General features: G+C 37.4%; 1 protein-coding gene across 2 annotated transcripts in view; it reads left to right on the top strand.

Moving 5' to 3' along the window:
* LOC126377003 (cGMP-specific 3',5'-cyclic phosphodiesterase-like) overlaps positions 1–18,359 on the top strand; it is a 171,478-nt gene extending 153,119 nt beyond the window's left edge. Inside the window, exons 7-20 of one of the 2 annotated variants that reach the window (XM_050024579.1) lie at positions 1,199–1,317; positions 2,437–2,702; positions 4,036–4,212; positions 4,583–4,756; positions 5,315–5,440; positions 5,901–6,018; positions 6,469–6,560; positions 7,069–7,392; positions 7,705–7,858; positions 8,607–8,766; positions 9,109–9,329; positions 9,956–10,118; positions 10,756–10,929; positions 11,339–18,359. In XM_050024579.1, the coding sequence (XP_049880536.1) occupies positions 1,199–1,317; positions 2,437–2,702; positions 4,036–4,212; positions 4,583–4,756; positions 5,315–5,440; positions 5,901–6,018; positions 6,469–6,560; positions 7,069–7,392; positions 7,705–7,858; positions 8,607–8,766; positions 9,109–9,329; positions 9,956–10,118; positions 10,756–10,912 (2,251 nt within the window). In that variant the 3' untranslated portion in view covers positions 10,913–10,929; positions 11,339–18,359. Of the gene's footprint in view, positions 1–1,198; positions 1,318–2,436; positions 2,703–4,035; positions 4,213–4,582; positions 4,757–5,314; positions 5,441–5,900; positions 6,019–6,468; positions 6,561–7,068; positions 7,393–7,704; positions 7,859–8,606; positions 8,767–9,108; positions 9,330–9,955; positions 10,119–10,745; positions 10,930–11,338 lie in introns of both variants that reach the window. The other variant, XM_050024580.1, reaches the window with a different exon arrangement.
* Positions 18,360–18,716: the final 357 nt, after the last annotated feature.

Raw genomic sequence — 18,716 nt, 5'->3', positions numbered from 1 at the left:
GCTACCGTAAGCACTTTGTAAATTAATCTTTGACATGAAACCGTCAGACGGGATTAATAATAATTGATTCACTGGGTTTATTAAACTTGATTTAAAATTAAAAGTATTATTTTTCATAAAAACTTAATACCATAAACCGCCTATACAGGGTGTTAGTGACATCGTAACGAAAACTTTGAGGGGTGATTCAGGCCATGATTCTGAGTTGATATCAAGTAGAAATTTCCGTCGCAAAAGTATGGATTGGAAAATAATTAAAAAGAAAAGAAAAATTTTCATGAATTTTTTGACACGAAATTCCACTTGATATCAACTCAGAATCATGGTCTGAACCATCCCCCTCAGTATTCGTTACGGTGTCACTAACACCCATACCTACTTATATGGCTACCGTATGTACTTGTACGGGGTGTAAGTGTCATCGTAACGAATACTGAGAGGGATGATTCATCTGATTATTCTGAGTTAATATCAAGTGGAATTTTCCATCGCAAAAGTATAGAATTGAAAATAATTTAAAAAAACTAAAAAAAAATCATGAATTTTGCGACGGAAAATTCCACTTGATTTTAACTCAGAATCATTGTCTGAATCAACCCCCTCAGTATTCGTTACGATGTCACTAACACCCAGTATATGTACCACTGCTGGGCACAGGCCTCCCCTCAATCAACCGGAGGAGGTATGGAGCATACTCCACCACGCTGCTCCAATGCGGGTTGGTGGAGGTGTTTTTACGGCTAATAGCCGGAACCAACGGCTTAACGTGCCCTCCGAAGCATTGAATCATCTTTCTTTTTCGGACAATCAGGCAATTCAAGCCTGAAAAGCCCTTACCAAACAAAGGACAGTCGTCTCACAAAGTGATTTCGACAATGTTCCCATCGGGAATCGAACCCGGACCTCCAGATCGTGAGCCTAACGCTCTAACCACTAGACCACGGAGGCTGTTATTTAAATTCATTTCTTTTTAACTTGTTTATCCCCTTGGGGAAAGGCAAAGGCAAAGAGATAAAATATGATCAATATAAAATAAATTACTAATATTAACATAAAATATGATTTGCTATTGGATACCGTTATTCATAGAAACACAAACCTTCTTTTATTTACTAGGGAGTTTTTGCCAGATTTTTTTTTATTGTTATGTTTTATTTATGCGTAAAAAGACTTTGTAAAAAAAATATTTTTTTCACAGGTTCAACAGTGAAATCGACGCCCGGACGGGATACAAAACTGATTTGATCCTGTGCATGCCGATATGTAACTACGAAGGTGACGTGGTCGGTGTGGCACAGATTATAAACAAGACTGATGGTAAGTTATAGAGGATAAACACTAGCCACCTTACGAATAAAAAATAAACCGGGGATGAATGTGGGTTTAAGTATTTGACAGCAAAGCAAAATTGAATCCAATTATCATACAATTCAGCGTCCACTCTAACAGCCTCCGTGGTCTAGTGGTTAAGAGCGTTAGGCTCACGATCTGGAGGTCCGGGTTCGATTCCCGATGGGGACATTGTCGAAATCACTTTGTGAGACTGTCCTTTGTTTAGTAAGGACTTAATTAAAGCACATAATAGCGGGTTCTTACCGCGTTAGAGCGTTAGGCTCACGATCTGGAGGTCGGGTTCGATTCCCGATGGGGACATTGTCGAAATCACTTTGTGAGACTGTCCTTTGTTTAGTAAGGACTTTTCAGGCTTAAATCACCTGATTGTCCGGAAAAGTAAGATGATTCCGTGCTTCGGAGGGCACGTTAAGCCGTTGGTCCCGGCTATTAGCCGTAAAAACATCTCCACCAACCCGCAGTGGAGCAGCGTGGTGGAGTATGCTCCATACCCCCTCCGGTTGATTGAGGGGAGGCCTGTGCCCAGCAGTGGGACGTGTATAGGCAGTTTATGTTACCGCGTTTAAATGGGGATATGAGACTCCCGATATTTCGACACTGTTGCAAGTGCCATGATCACGGGATGACTGATGCGACAATGCATATTCACATAGTTCTGACGCCTGAGTGAGTGAAGCCCCTTAACGGTTATTAGCTTAGCGCAAATGTATACGACTTTAAATAAGCTAATTTCCAACAAGTCAAATTAGTTACTTTTTACTAAACGTCAAAACACGAAATTACTATGCAATTTGTATTGAATATGCACACTGTGACGTCATAGAAAAAAGTGATAAAATGTCGGACTTATTATTACGTTTCTCTTCTAGTTTTATTGATTTATTAAATACTAATAATTTATTGTACGCAAGATAACACCGAAACACAAATGACAACATGAAGAAAGACAAAAGGCGCAACAGATTTTTTTTCCAGTCGGCCTGTTTTATTGTAGGCAGTATTGTTTTGTGCGTCATCTTGCCAGGATGCAATCAAAGTCTTTCTTTTAACTTTGGTGAATAAATGCCATTTCTGCTTCTTCAGGCTCCAAAGAATTCTCCAATCGAGACGTGGAGGTCTTCCGGCGTTACCTCACGTTCTGCGGCATTGGGATCCAAAACGCTCAACTGTTCGAGTCGTCAGTGCTGGAGTACAAACGCAACCAGATCCTATTAGCCCTCGCCAGGAGTATCTTCGAAGAGCAAAGCAATTTGGAGTGTTTGGTGACAAAGATTATGACAGAAGCAAGGGAGCTGCTCAAATGCGAACGGTGTGCCGTCTTTATTTTGGATACGGATCATTGTGAATCGGTAAGTACGTGTATGAGTTAGAGAGTGACAGAAGGATTGAGAAGGGAAGAGAAGGAGTGAGAGGGGATATAGAGGATGGCTGATTGTAGACGAAGACGATGGTATGGCAGTAATGATGGAATGTACTGGGAGTAAAAAATAACACAAGTGTTTCACAAGTAGACTGTTTAATTTGAGCAAACCCAAATGTACCAGGATACGAGTACGTGCATATATGTACATAAACTCCGCCCGTAATCCCAGTTGAGCCACAATTAATCTGGGTGGTTAAAAAGGCTATGTCGAAGCAATTTATCTAAAAAAGCAATACTGCAAATGTCCAATAGCAATATTGCTTTATAGATGAATTGCTTCGATTTGCCTTTTTTAACCCCCCAGAACACAACTTGCAAATACTTTTGATTCGAAATCCTAGGTGCCCAGTACCCAGAGTACTTAATCGGATCGTCAGCATCGTATATGATATAAATGTAAGATTGCATCATACAAATATTAAGAAATATTGTCTTAAATCACAATAGAGAATCCTTCTCATATTTTTCACTAAGCCCTAAATTTCGAGAGCGGCAATGCTATAAATTTATCAATTCAAACGTTATTCATATTAATTTCTTGGCATGGAGCCTAAAGACGTTCCAAGCCCATTAAGTGCCAGATACTTTGCTCTTTCGAGCGACTCATTTCATTTGACAATTCCCCCTCTGAAATGAGAGTGCTAAGTGCAGTTTTAATCCAATTTAGGTACAATATTGCAATTTCATATTCCGCGCAATTTTCATTTCGGTTACCTAACTCAACGATTAAATCTTATTTAATGCAAAAAATAATTCAAAAGTTGTCTAAGACAGATCCCTAATCAGTTACGTACAAACCTACATATAAACGTATCCTCTTGATCCCTAATGGGGTGGGCAAAGTTACAAGTAACCAGATAACATCTTACTGACTTAAGGCCACTTTTGATATTAAATTCTAAAGAAGATAGATGGATGTCACTAGTTCATAGTGACAGGTGCTCACTTCGTCGCCCACAATACGACAGATAATATCCCTATAACATTCAACATTCCCAACAACATTGCAACATTTCCGGAGAAGCAGCTGATCGCGTTCTATGTCTCAAGTTCAGCATTGATTATAAAATCTGACAATAAACATGGTGAATTCCTCATAAATCTGCGGACCTATAGTGGCAGCAACTTTCTTAGATTGCCTTCCCATTCGTAGTTGAAAACAGCCAGAATCAATCCCCATAGCACTATTTTGTACTATGACTAATGACTATGGCATACTTCTGAAACCATCCAAAAATAAATCCCGTTTCTTTTTCCAGAGCCATCTAGAGCGCATAGTCCAGCGCCCCGGTGGCAGAGTATCTGAGATCCCAGCGCTACCGCCGCCAGCGCCAACTCGCTTCCACACCATGTTCGAACTTGGCGCCAAACAGTCCAAACGGACCCTCACGCCGATGCATAACAAGCAATCGACCCTAGCTGCTATTGCCCTTGCGGTAAGTTCTTAAAAATGGCAAAACTGTGACACAGGTTTCACGTCCAAGAAGGCATTGCTTTATAAAAGAAACTACCTTTCTTCATCCACTAGGCAGCCGCACTGCGACAGATACAGACAAGGCAGAAGTATGTGGCTGCCACACAAGGCTAGGTTACACTTACCTGTATATTAAAACCTTAACAAGAGTGCGCTTGAATAAAAGGACGAAGCTATTCCATTATTATATTTACGTACGTATTTAAGAACCAATGAAAAAAGTAATTGCCCTGAACTACGCAACTTCCAAAACAAAGCTTTCGTCGAACAGAAGCGGCTTTCAAAGGACCTCCACAGCATCACAATCAGAATTTAAACTTCTCAATTCCCAGGTGGCCCAAAACAACAAAGCTTTGAACATATCTGACGTGGACGATTGGCGGCGAGAGAACAAGATGACGTTGGAAAGTATCCCTGATGACGCCGTCAGCATCCGAACCATGCTCTGTATGCCAATTGTCAATGCTAATAAGGACGTCATTGGTGTTGCGCAACTTATTAACAAGGTTAGTCTTTTTCCCCACATTTCTTAGTAAGCTACTTAAGATAGTCGAATTTCATGCTTTTGCAATAATATTATGTAGGTATAAGGTATTATACTTCCATTTGTCATAGTCACTGTTTTATGTTGAAAATACACCTCTACTCTTTTACTAAAACTTTTTTTAAAGGCTTAGTGTAAATTCAATGAACCGGAGTGGGTATGGAGCATTTTATTTCTCAAATATCAAGACGTCCAAGATTTTATCGTATGGTTTTGACGTAGTTCGGCATCAAGGCTTATTTATGGCTTTTATAGAAAACGCTGATCGCTCCCAATGACCCCAGTTGATATTTACTTCTAATGCAGTGAACGGCCGGATTTGTCTCAGATAGTCTAGATGGCGATATGACTAGCTACATTAAAGACTACATCGCAAAGCGAGTAGATATCATTTCACCTAGATCTTATGTTGACCTCGTCGCAAACGGATATTACATTCCAAAATGTCATTCTTTGTAAAATTGTTAAAGTACCTATCTGTAGATACTGGACTTGTGTCAAATAATAATTGATATTTCAGGAAAACGGCAGTCAATTTACGGACGGAGATATATCAATATTCGAGGCCTTCGCGATATTCTGTGGTCTCGGTATCCACAACACACAGATGTACGAGAACGCTTGTAAATTGATGGCCAAACAAAAGGTAAGAATATAACAACTTATCTATCTATCACGTATTGGGGTATTAGTGACCGAAGAATGTTACCAAAATACCTAATTTTCACTACTAGGGCGGGTGTTAAAAACTAATAAAAAATAAACAAGAGGTGAACGTGTGGTTAAGCATTTGATGATTTGATTTTTTGCTTGGCTTTTAACACAGGTTCATCGCTTATTTATTTTTTATTGGTAAGGCGGTAACAGTGCTACTTTCTATAAAACCTGTACCTAAATCTGTATCTATGCAGAATATAAATTGATTTTGAATATGAGTAGCACAGTTGAAAGACAAAGGTCTACGTGCATATACTCCAAATAGGTCTTCAAGGCCATCTTGGTGATACCATCATCATCTTCCTAGCGTCATTTCGTTACCAAAGGGTCCGTTTACTTAATCTGAAGAAGTGACAATTGTTGGTGATTACAATACCCAATTCATTCAGGTGGCGTTAGAATGCCTATCGTACCACGCGACGGCATCCGCTGAAGACACCTATAAGCTGTCCAATGATGACATTCCCTCCGCTGAAACCTTCAACTTGTACAGCTTCCAGTTCCATGGTAAGAATTCCCTTCTTTACGCCTGATATACCAATGACTGACTGGTTTAGCAGTCTTTCTGACTAATCTTTATCAGGGGGTTTAAGAAGGCCACAGTGAAACAATTGACTTAAAAAAACAACGTTACTTGTTGATATTGCATTTGCACACTTCCCTCTTCAATATTGATTTATTAGGTGAATTGCTTCAATATGGCCTTTTTGACCTTCCAAATGGAATCAAGCAAAAACTGCTGCTCATCTTAAAGATGACATATGACACTTCACAATTTAGCTTGCCATCATCGTAAGGAAACGATTTCCCAATCTAAGTATACGGGATGTTTCCCAAAATGTCTGAATTGCGGAATAAATGGACGAGAGATGTAGCAAATTAGCAGTGAAGCTTTTCAAACGATGTTTGTTTTTAATTTGAAGAACTTTGCAATGATAATACGTCTTTCGCCAACAGACTTCGACTTGTCAGATGAAGACACTTGTCGAGCTACTTTGAGAATGTTCCTGCAATGCAACCTTGTCGAGAAGTTCCACATTCCTTACGACGTAAGTACAATGAGCAACACTTTGTTTTAAACTAAGTTGTCTTGGTCATGTAGGCACATGTGAGATAGTGAAAGAAGTAAATACAGCTAAAATCTGACTCAAATCAGATATGACCTTTAAGTATACCCAACAACACACCTAAATATAACCCCTAACGGTAACTTAATTCAGAAACTATTTGCAAAATTGCAACGATGCTGAAAACTGTGTTAGGATTTCCTTCCATATAACTAAACTTCCAACATAATACCTCCCTTAAAATCCAATGTTAAACAGGTATTAAAATATTCCCCAGGATCATAATTGTAAAAAAATCCTCTCAGACGACGCCCTGAGCCGAGGTTCGCGCCCAACTGGGCACCCTCAGGCCTGTTGTCTTAAACGTTGTTACCGGGTGAGAGCCTTCAGCGCTCCCCATTTGTCCGGGCAAGTAGTTAATGCCATCTGCGGCAAATCTACAATAAGTCACGTCAAAAAAAAAAAAATTGTAAAAAAGTACTTTCCACAGGTCCTATGTCGCTGGATACTTAGCGTGAAAAAGAACTACCGTCCAGTAAAGTACCACAATTGGCGACACGCTCTAAACGTCGCCCAAACCATGTTTGCGATGCTAAAGACGGGAAAAATGGAACGGTTCATGAATGATCTAGAAATCCTTGGACTTCTAGTAGCCTGTTTGTGCCACGATTTGGACCACAGAGGCACAAACAACGCTTTTCAAACGAAAACAGAGAGTCCTCTAGCGATTCTATACTCAACTTCTACGATGGAGCATCATCACTTCGATCAGTGCGTCATGATCTTGAACAGTGAGAGCAATAATATTTTCCAGGTCAGTAACAACTTGTTTGGGGATGTATAGTGACTTTAGAAAAAATATTGTAGTTATGTACACTTCTGGGGGGGTTAAAATGGTCACATCAAAGTCATCATCAGTTAAACACAAGCTATCTACTTAATTATGACTCATATTTGAATCCAAAAACTACACGCATTACTTTGTTATATTTTCGGGCACAATTATGTTAAGAGTGTTCAAATTATTCTACTAACTAGATATACTCATCCTACTTACGTATTGAGCGCAGAACCAATGTATTTTAATTAATCTGAAAGTGACATTACAATTTGTCATAATTTCCAGGCACTATCACCCAGCGACTACAAAGACGTGATGCGTGTGGTGGAGACAGCCATCTTGTCCACAGATCTCGCCATGTACTTCAAGAAGAAGTCCAAGTTTTTGGAGCTCGTCGACAACGGAGAGTTCGATTGGCAGAGTGAGGAGAAGAAGGAATGTAAGTATTCTTTAGAAGTACTAGACTATTTTAAATTCTACAGGGTCTGCAAACCAACATATATGCAAGGAATACTATTTAAATAACTCTATCTAGACGTCGTACGTCTATTGGTCGGAGGTCTCGAGTAACATATTACATACGAGTGATAGTGAGTGAAATGGCATTTATTTTTGGTCTACTACGACTTATGTGAACGATGAAATTAATTTTAGTTTTAACCTAGCTTATCCTTTTTCTCATGTAAGTGACTTTGTATCGTCTTAAGTGAGAATAATTAATAATCTTTAAACCTAACATGCCGCGAGGGCTGTTGCACTTATGTTGTAGGTTTATAAAAACAGCTCAGATGAATATATCTCAATGAAAACCAATTTTAATTCATTGTACCGTATCTATACCTGTACCTTATCAATATAGTAGTGAATCTCTCTCTCTCTATTTAAGAGCTGCGCTCTTGTCGGTGGAGTAACCGCCATTCCTCTCTTCTTCCGCCAAAACCTTCACCTCCCGATACGACACGACCTGCACCTTCTCTTTTATTTGTTTCATAAATGTTATCCTAGGTCTACCCCTTCCTCTCTTCCCTTAAATTTTTCCTTCTATAATGTTTGTTATATGAATCGTGTCGTATCAGGTGGCCAATCATATTTCCTCTCCGGTTCTCTATAGTCTTCAATATTTTCATTTGACACCATTTCAGTCCAGTTTTTATTCATAGTAGTGAATATGTTGTGTTATTTCCCAGTGCTATGCGGCATGATGATGACAGCATGCGACGTGTCAGCCATTGCCAAGCCGTGGGAGGTTCAGCACAAAGTAGCCAAACTGGTGGCTGATGAGTTTTTCGACCAGGGAGACTTGGAGAAACTGCAGCTCAACCAACAACCTATTGCTATGATGGACAGGTTAGTATTTTAAGCTTTTTAGAAAGAGTAGTCTTATCGAAACGAAACTTATCAGAAAGTGCAAGGAATTAGAGCGAAATCTTTCTGCTTCTAAAGTAAGTCGTAAGGTCTATGACTGACGTCACCAACCTTGGCAAAATGCTGCCCGTAACCGTCTCCCAGAAAAGCTTCTCCGAGTATTATGACGAATACAAGTTACATAACTTAGCATTAAAAGATACAGGAACAAAAGAGAAATAAGGAGTATAATACGTAGCCTTCTGGCTAAGATGCAGTAGATGACATACTATCCAAAAGAGGAGGGTCTGTTTTCGTTTATCATACTTCCTTTCCTTCTTCCAGGGAGAAGAAAGACGAGCTCCCGCACATGCAAGTGGGCTTCATCGACACGATCTGTCTACCCCTATACCGGGTGCTGTCCGACACGTTTCCATGGATACAGCCACTGTACACCGGCACGATGGAGAACCGTCAGCGCTGGAAGGACTTGGCGGAGAAGGTGGAAATGGGGCTCACGTGGATCGACCATGATACTATTGATAAACCTATTGAGGAGTTTACTGGTAAGGGTTTTTTACTAAAAATAAGTTTGAAAGAAAAAAGATTTATTAATATGTTGGACGCCACATTACATACTTGCGTTTGGTCAGGATCACATCAAATCACATGTGATGGAGACTTGTTGAAGATTTGCCTTGCACTTAGCTACAAAATTGGGGTTAAGCGTGGGCAGACTCCCATTTGGAAATAAGATGAAACATGCTAATTTTCCAAGATCATACTGAGAAAACTAGAATTAATAGGTACGGAGAAGAAAATGGGGAGAGGTTATAGTGACTTGATTTGTCGTTCTGACTCCATAAAAATAATAGTATGACATATGAGAAGGAAGATCTTCAAATCTGACACTGATTCTTGACAAAAGTTGATTTGGATATAAGTAAGCAGTGTTAGTGGAACCGTAACTTTTTAACTTTGAAACCACCTATTGAACAATTTTACCATGAATTGATTTTTGTTTTTATGGCACTCACCCGTGCTACTCACAAAAAGAAAATTGAATCCAATTTTTATTTGACTCGGACGGTATTTGAACCGAATCGAAAGCTGCGTTCTTTTGTTTTCGATTTAAATTTTCTCTTTACCATGAATTTATTTACTTAAAAAAAATAATAATTTGTTCTTTCAGCATCCAATGAGCCTATAAAGGATGTGGAGTTCACGGTGACAACCCTCAACTGCCCGAAGGCGAACGAAACAGCTGCTCCGGTGAAGACCAGGTTCCACTCGTTGAGGCGAGCTCGAGGAAGCGGGAAGACTCCTGGAAGGAGTGACAGGAGCAAGCTTACTAGGTAATAATTATCTCTTATACCATGTAGTGTAGCTGCCCAGGACCTTCCTGACCCCGCCGGCATGGTCGAAGATTTCCCTCATTCAGGGCTTATCGCTATCGACCCACTATAGTCGATTAATTGTACCAAATTTATAAGCCCTCTCAGGCAACGCCCTGGGCCGAGGTTTATGCCTACTTGGGCACCCTCAGGCCTGTTGTCTTAATTTTCTGTACCGGGTGAGGGCACTCAGCGTTCCCCGTTTGTCAATATCATTTGAGGCAAACCTACGAAAAGTCACGCCAAAACAATTTATACCTCGCTACAGTTGCTGACCTAGGCTGAAATCCTCTCTTTAAAAGTGTTGGGAGGACTTGGAGGAGAAAAATCAAGAAGAGATTCTTCTTCTCAAAGGAATAACCTCACCTACCTATATATTGTGAGGTGTTGTTTGATAACTTGGATAGGGTTGATAGTCGTTCAGAACTATCCGAAAACCATTTTACTTTTCAAGGATCTATTTGCGAATCATTTTTTATAAAGTGAAGAAGTATTCTTATTATAGCGAAAACCTTCCCACCTGCATAATATTTTATCCACCATTAATTAAACAAGAAACAGTTGTAAAATTAAAGTACAAAACCAAAGTCTATTCCAGATCGCTCTACCAACCAAGCAGTCGCGAAGGAGAGAAAGAGAGGCCACTAGTGAAGAAGGAGACCGCAAGCACGACGCCAACGACCGTACTCTCCGAGACGCCGGAGGGTCCGATCAGCAAGGTTAAACACAAAGGCCGTCTCTGCCATATGTTGTGACGGTTAAGTTTTAACTGGTGAGTTTGGTCCTCTTTTATTTTTAACTAGCTTTTGCCTGCGGCTTCGCTCGTGTCAAATTCAGGGTAACACAGTTCCCCTTTCCTGATTCAGAACACATATTATTTTAATACGCTACTCTAAACGATATTACGTGTTCGTTCGATTTGGGGATAGAACGTTAAGTTTTTTGCTTCCTACCTTGAAAACTACGAAAAGTCCCATATAAAATTTCACCCCCTCTTTGAAGGGTTTAAGATTTAAAAAATAATGATGCACTATTTTTTTTGTTACTTTGTTAAATTGTGTGGGACGTCTGACACCATAGGATTCAAGTCTAAACTATGTTCGAGGGGGGAGTTCATCTTGCGATGGATGTACCGTTATGTTATGTTGTGCTTTTATTTATCATACTTCTTTGTCTTATAGGGGTAGCCAGAGCAGTACAGAGAAAGCGGACAGAGTAAAACCGTCCAAATCGATTGACTAGACTTCATCCGGCCCGTGATTCAACACTACATGACTGGTAAACGTTACCTATTACTATTACCTACTACATAAATGTATAAGTACATTATTTTATCTTTTATGTAGGTACTTATTTAAATTAAAATTCTTATTCATTGATAACAGCAATAATAGTGCAGAATTAGTACTTGTTGTTATACTATGATAAATGGAAAAATACTAGAAAAGGGTGAATATCAAAATGTTTAGTTTGGTGGCGAACTTTCATATTATTATATGAATCAACCTAAAGGCATATACCTGATCCGTTCCGTCGTGGGTAAAAAGGATAGTTCTATCGACGAGAAACAAGTTACCTCGTAGCTAGAACTATCCTTTTTCATGTCGGAACCCAATTTTTCACGAAAAAATAATATGAAAGTTCGCCACCAAACTTGGCACATTTTGATATTCACCCAAAAAAGCTTTTGGTATAGGCTCTATAATTTTAGATATGGCAATAATATTAGCCTTATATTAGACAGCTTAATACACTTAGTTATTGCTCTGATTAATACAATACAATGACTACAATGATACAATACAATACAATGATTTATGAGTGATAATTCTTTAGTGTTGCCTTAATGTCTACTATTTTATTCCACCACCACCGTTCGTGGTATTGTAACCACCGAAATAGAGTCTGGCTAGCGAAAACTGTCTAAAAGAAACGGAAAGGTTAAAAATGATGACAGCAAAACGTCAAAATATTACCACAATTATTTTCTAACTTGTAGTCGATTCTCTGTGTATTTAACCTTGTCAAAAATGGGTATGTTTACCAGTACTCTATGGATTTGAAATCCATTTTTCGATCTAAATTCGAATTTGCGAATTAAATGAGGGACTTTCCACGCCATGCTCCCCAAAAATAAAATAGATGGCGTTGTTCAGATTTAACGAGATAATCACCTATTTTCTCATCGCTCGGAATATATAAGTATTCAAAAATATAATCTAATGGCAGAGACTTATATAAAAATAAATGTTGCTTGATATTTGGATCACATTATGTATAGAATTATGTTGATATCTGTATTGCTACTCTTTATTTAAGATCTCCGGACTCTTTATTTGAGATTTACTGTTAGACGAACGGACTCTGTGGTCCAGTGGTCGAGCGTTGGGCTCACGATCCGGAGATCCTGGGTTCAATTCCCGGTGGGAACACATCACGAAAATTACTTTGTGGTCCGTAATTTGGTTAGGGCATTACAGGCTGATCACCTGATTGTCCGAAAGTAAGACGATCCGTGCTTCGGAAGGCATGTTAAGCCGTTGGTCCCTGTTACTACTTACTGATGTAAGTACCTACGTAGTCGTGATATGAGTCACCCTGACACCAAGGTTGATGAGTTTGATAATTCACCTCACAACCCACACGATACAAGAAGATTTGAGATCAGAATAATAATGGGCGGAAGATGTGTTGTGCCTTGGCGTAATAGAGAGAAGAAAAAGAAAGAATCATCATTTATACCCAAAAACAAAGATAAAAGATGCTTATGTCTGATATCTGTGAAATTAGAAGGTTAAACGAAGGCAAATCTGTACAGCGCCATCTATATTGTTCTTTGGGGAACGTAGCTTGGAAAGTAGCTCATTTTCGTTTCTAAACTAGTTGTTACTTGTACATTTCTACTGTTAGACGACTTCGTATTAAGTAGTGTGTAATATACCTCGCTCTGCTGGATGAAATACCTTCTATATTTCAATTTTATCAACAGAAAATTACACATGACAAATAGAGCTTGTTTTCTTTACTTTTTTTTTAAAGAAATTTTGACAAGTTGCTATGGAATGTTAATTTTTTACCTTTTTTACACTTGCCTAATATTATTTTTCCGAATGTTCATGAAATTCAATTTAAAAAAAATAATCAACGATTACCTGCCTAATGCAAAAGGATGGATGAAGTGATTGAGAATAGACACTTACCTACCTATTTAAGAATAAAATAGAAAGCAACCATTCCCTTAATACAACAATTGAAGAAGAAGAATAATACTACAATAATTGGCTATTGACAGTTTTTGGATAAGATTTTTAAAACTCTAAAATATTTTATTTTCTCAAAAAAGTTTTATATTTTATTACTTATTTTAAATTTAAAATAATAAAAATAATAATAATAAAAAAGTTTATTTGTTTTTTGTTTTTAGTTTGTTTATGTTTAAATTTCGCATGTAAACGATTGGTCACGTGACATTTTTGCCCAGTGACGTCACATTTCAACAAGCAAAGAAACTGTCAGTGTAATTGGAAACGGGACAGATAGTTTTTGTTTGTTTTGTGACGTCACACGAAGCTCAATCATGGCCGCCCGTATTTCGCGTTTTGTGATACACAGATAAAAAAACCGCATTCTTATTTTGTAAAAATGATCTTATTAAAACAAATCTATTGGGTAGGTGATTATCGTTAAATGATAAACTATCATATCCAACCTATTTCATAATTTATTGTTACAACTGTCAAGTAGTCAATTGTGGAAGAAATATTCTCACACAGCGTTTTTTATCTGGCGGTTTCATGCGTACGGCTGAAAACTAAACAGTACGCATAAAGCCTGTAGCTTCATAGTAACAACACTATCTACGTCTGGAGGCTTTGGTAGAGATAGTCATTCATAAATAATTATATTTAACTAGCTATTGCCCGCGGCTTCGCATGCGTGAAATTCGGGGTAACACGGTTTCCTTTTTCAAATGTAAGTACCAATTTTCAGCTTCCACGAAAACTGCAAAAAATCCCATACTTATAAAATTTCACCCTCTCCCTGAAGGGGATGGGGGCAGGTTTCCAAAGAAAAAAATAGGTATGCACGATTTTTTGTTAGTCAAAAATAATCCGCATACCAATTATTAGCTTTCTACCTTGAAAATTGCGGAATGCTCCATAAAAACTTCCACCCCCGATTTTAGGGAAGTGGGTATTATTAGAAAGAGACAAAATGTAGCCTATGTCACTCTCCAACCCTTCAACTGTCTCCATTTAAAAAATCACGTCAATTCCACGTTCCGTTTTGCCGTGAAAAACAGACAAACTAACAGATACATACACTTTTTATTAGTATGGATGTTTATTACAAATCAATTTTCTCCAGCAGAGCGGCTATTAGAACGAAAAATTAATGTATTAGATAGTAGTTTTAATGTACTCGTCGTATTGACGCTATTTCCTGCAATTAGGTAAATGTTTATCTATAAAATGTAATGTATTGTTTAAATAGACTGTGATCTAGTGTTACTTCACGAGTTTCTATTTTAAAACTATTGACTGCATTGGCCAATGGAATTATCATTCAAAAGTAACCCATCTGTAAAAAAAATTACATCCCTAGAAATTGGTTATCAGCTGCTTACCTATACATATTCATTTAAGGTTTAAATTCCTTCTCCAAAGAAATAAGCTAAAACTTATTTTTGATTTATTTTGACAGCCTTAAAAATAGTATAAGTACCTTCCTTAATTTACTCACGCATTGAGGCGATGTTCACACGACACTGGCGGTGAAGTTGAAGTCGCCCTAAGCCGAGGTTCACGCCCAACTGGGCTCCCTCAGGCCTGTTGTCTTAAATTTTGTATCGGGTGAGAGCCGTCATCTGTCCGGCCAAGTAGTTAATGCCATTTGCGGCAAATCTACAATAAGTCACGTCAAAAAAAGGCGTAGAAGCGGTTGCCAAAGTAATCTGATGCCTAACATACGAAAACCGCGGTGCACCGCTAAAAAAACGTGTGACAATCGCCTTAATGCAAGTAAGGGACAGCACTAGATTTAGAACTGTCAAAGTTACTTAAGGTACTAAAACGAAATCGATCCGCAAAACTAGGTAAGTACGTTTTCCCTAACAGGGATGTATTGTTGACCAAAAGTCTTTAAATGTCATCTAAAAATCACTTTTAAAATAGAAAATCGTCTCTTGGCCTGTGAATAAGGTAAAAGTATGAAATTAAGACATTTTTCATAAGTTACGAAACGAACTCTACCAATTATTTTTATAAAAACTTATTTATTACTATTTTAAACTTGTTTCTACTATGTGTTTAGATGCAGGATTTGTAAAAAAGACATTCTATCAAACTTTGACGTCATACTTTCGTGCATATTTCATGCGTCTTAATCCAAAGTGGAATCAAGTTATTACTAACTTTGTTGTATTTTGTCGAGTCGAAAGTATTATGATGCTAGTCGATTAGTTTTCGTTATAAAATAAAGTTGTATTTTGGGTTATAGCTATTTGACATTATGCCGTGCTTTATAATACGTATTTATTTTGATTCTAATACAAGTATTTTGTCAAATCGCAATACAAGGTGGAATATTGACAAAGTCAAAAAACCAAGTGTTGTAATTTTTGCTGTATTTATTTTACTAACTTTAAAAACACTTCCAATTATTATGGAATCGTGCGAACACTGTCTCACTGAGTACCTAGATAGATTCGATGCAAATAATTCTTTACGACGATGTTGATTTTCCATCCATTGAAACGAAAACTTTTCAAAACACCTTGTATTAATGCTATTAATTTAGTTTACCAATAATCGGCATAATGTGTATTATTGCGAGAAAGTTGCGTCCATTCGCTTATGAAGCCTTTATCGTGCAATATGTAAATGTAAAATAGTTACCAACTATTTATTTAAAACATTTGGCTGTTTTTGACTGACAGTAAATATACAACATCATAAGGAAACCCACATTCCCGAGAAATGAATTTTCGAAGGTTTCCCTTCGCAGGTTGGAAGGTCCAACCCGTAGTATTCCCAATACCTTGCAGTAACTTGTCTATCAGTTCCGCACTCCTACATATCTCACCTCTCACACTTCATCTATCTCTTTTTATGTCCTTCTTTTACTCTTTTCATCATAATTATTGCCTATATTAAATTTCCTACAGAGTAAGTATACAGAGTAAAAAGGAACTCAAATAACTTTAGGTCATCATCATCAATTTAAGAGCCACGCTCTTGTCGGTGTAGCATTTTCCATTCCAGTCTATCAAAGGCCAATTCCTTGACTTCCCTATAAGACACGACGTTAACCTTTTCTTTAATCTGTTCCATGTAAGCTCTTCTTGGTCTTCCCCTTCCTCTCTTTCCTTCTAGTTTTCCTTCTATGATGTTTTTAATGAATTCGTCGTGTCTTATTAGGTGTCCAATCATCTTGCCTCTTCTGTCCTCAATAATTCTCAGTATTTGTCTCTTTTCCCTTACTCTTACCAGCACTTCCTCATTTGTAACCCTTTCTGTACAACTTATTCTTAAAAATATTTTATTGACGTTGTTATCAAAAACAGCCAAATCAATGAGTAATGAAGCTTTAAAAAGTGATTTTATTGAACAGTACAATTTTATTTACCATGTATGATTAAATTAATTATTTTAACGAAATGCTATTTTTATATCGAAGTTGTATTCATTTCCTTAGCTTGTAACATTTATTTGAAATATTATAAAACCCATAGATGAGAAAATATGTACTGTCTTATCATAATATAATATGTATGTTTCTGTCTATCTTACACTATTTCAAATTCAAATATTATCTTTATTCAATAGGTAACAAACATAGTACACATAGTTACACTTTGAGCATAACGTAACTTAAACAGCCTAAATACATCCCACTGCTGGGCACAGGCCTCCCTTCAATCAACCGGAGGGGGTATGGAGCATACTCCACCACGCTGCTGCACTGCGGACACTTTGAATCGTTATTTTTACATAACAAACGTCTCATCTGCCTAAAACTACTGCGGCTTCTCACAACCTGTATAGCCGGGGAAAAGAAGCTGCAAGAAAAACCTTGGCATTTAAAAGCACGTTGGAAATATGTAACTTGTTCATCAAATTGATAAGTACAAAGTAAAAAAATACGTGATGATGATGATGATGAAAAAAAAAATATAACACGACCCCGTATGTTGCCTGTTAACTCAGGTCGACATGTGTGCAGTAACAAAAGTGCTAGTTGTGGTTGTGCGATAGGTACCAAAGAAGTAAAAAAAAAGAAAAGAAGTGTAGTAAGAAGTAATGACGTGGAAAGTTTTCTAACACGATCGTTGCCTCATATAAATAAATAAATATGCTCGTTTTGTGCATATTCCGGACCCACCGTCTATGCTCCCGCCTTCTCTATTTTTATTTTTTATTTTATGTTTATTAAACAAACGTTTCTCTTCTCTATAATAAGAACTCTGTGTATTTAATCATCTGTGGGTTTTAATATCCTATTAAGAATTCGTACCATTAGTTGAACTTAATTTGGCCGCGTTGAAAGTTAATGGAATGTGTACTATTCACTTGACTAATTTTATTGAACGGAGCTTTTGGAAAGCCTTGACTGTGAATATTGGTGTCAAAATATGTGCAATTTTTACTGTTGTTAATAGATCTATGTCGCTTTCACACTCTTTGAATAAAAAACATTATAGTTAGCATTTTATTTTGTATTGTCCAGTCCTGTACCATTCATAACCTTTTTTAATTTAGTTTGACATCTTTGAAAAATAATGCCTTCCTTCACTTGCACTTGGTACAAGAAAGAGATGGCGCTAGTTTCAAATTGACAAACTAAATTAATATTGAATGTGAAATTTAAATTATGCATTTTAATAATTGTACAAAAGACATTGGATCCGATTTAGCTATCAATAAATTTATGCACTTGTTTCAATTTAATTTGATTTCATTTTTAATTTTTCGTAACGTCAAATAAGAATGTGAAAGTGACATTAAATAGATTTCAGATGTTGTGACAAATAGACTTAAATAAATTATTGTGACATAGTGTAATAACATCTGTACTGTGAACTGCAAACTACAATTTCGTACGAACATTTTATCTTTTCGTTAAAGTTCGGATTTTACGAGGTAACCTATAACAATAAATCATTTCTAATTAATAGTTTACAAATAAATATTATTCCAAAGATTTCTCTGTTTTATTTTCTGTATTTGACTTATTCCGTAAAATCACTACACTACACACTGACACTCACTCACACTCTACTACACTTCAGACACATACTTATACTTATCACTTTCGTACACTTCTCATAAAAAAAGAAAACTTCGCAAGTATATGTTTCCGTAAATATACTTGGGATTATAATCAACTAAGTACATTCTATGGCCACTCTAGCGGACGGAGCCTTGTAGAGAGAAGCAGTAGCTATCCATCTCCTGTATAAAAAGTTGCTATCCATCTCTAAAAAAATAAGGGGGTTGACCGGACGGACTTATTCTCACCAGACTCCCCTTCACCATTTTGATTCGGAACCCTTAAAAC

The sequence above is a fragment of the Pectinophora gossypiella genome, chromosome 22, assembly GCF_024362695.1.
Source record: "Pectinophora gossypiella chromosome 22, ilPecGoss1.1, whole genome shotgun sequence".
NCBI classification, from domain to species: Eukaryota; Metazoa; Arthropoda; class Insecta; order Lepidoptera; family Gelechiidae; genus Pectinophora; species Pectinophora gossypiella.
Note: the sequence above shows the minus strand (reverse complement) of the source record. Positions and strands in the feature narration are given on the sequence as shown.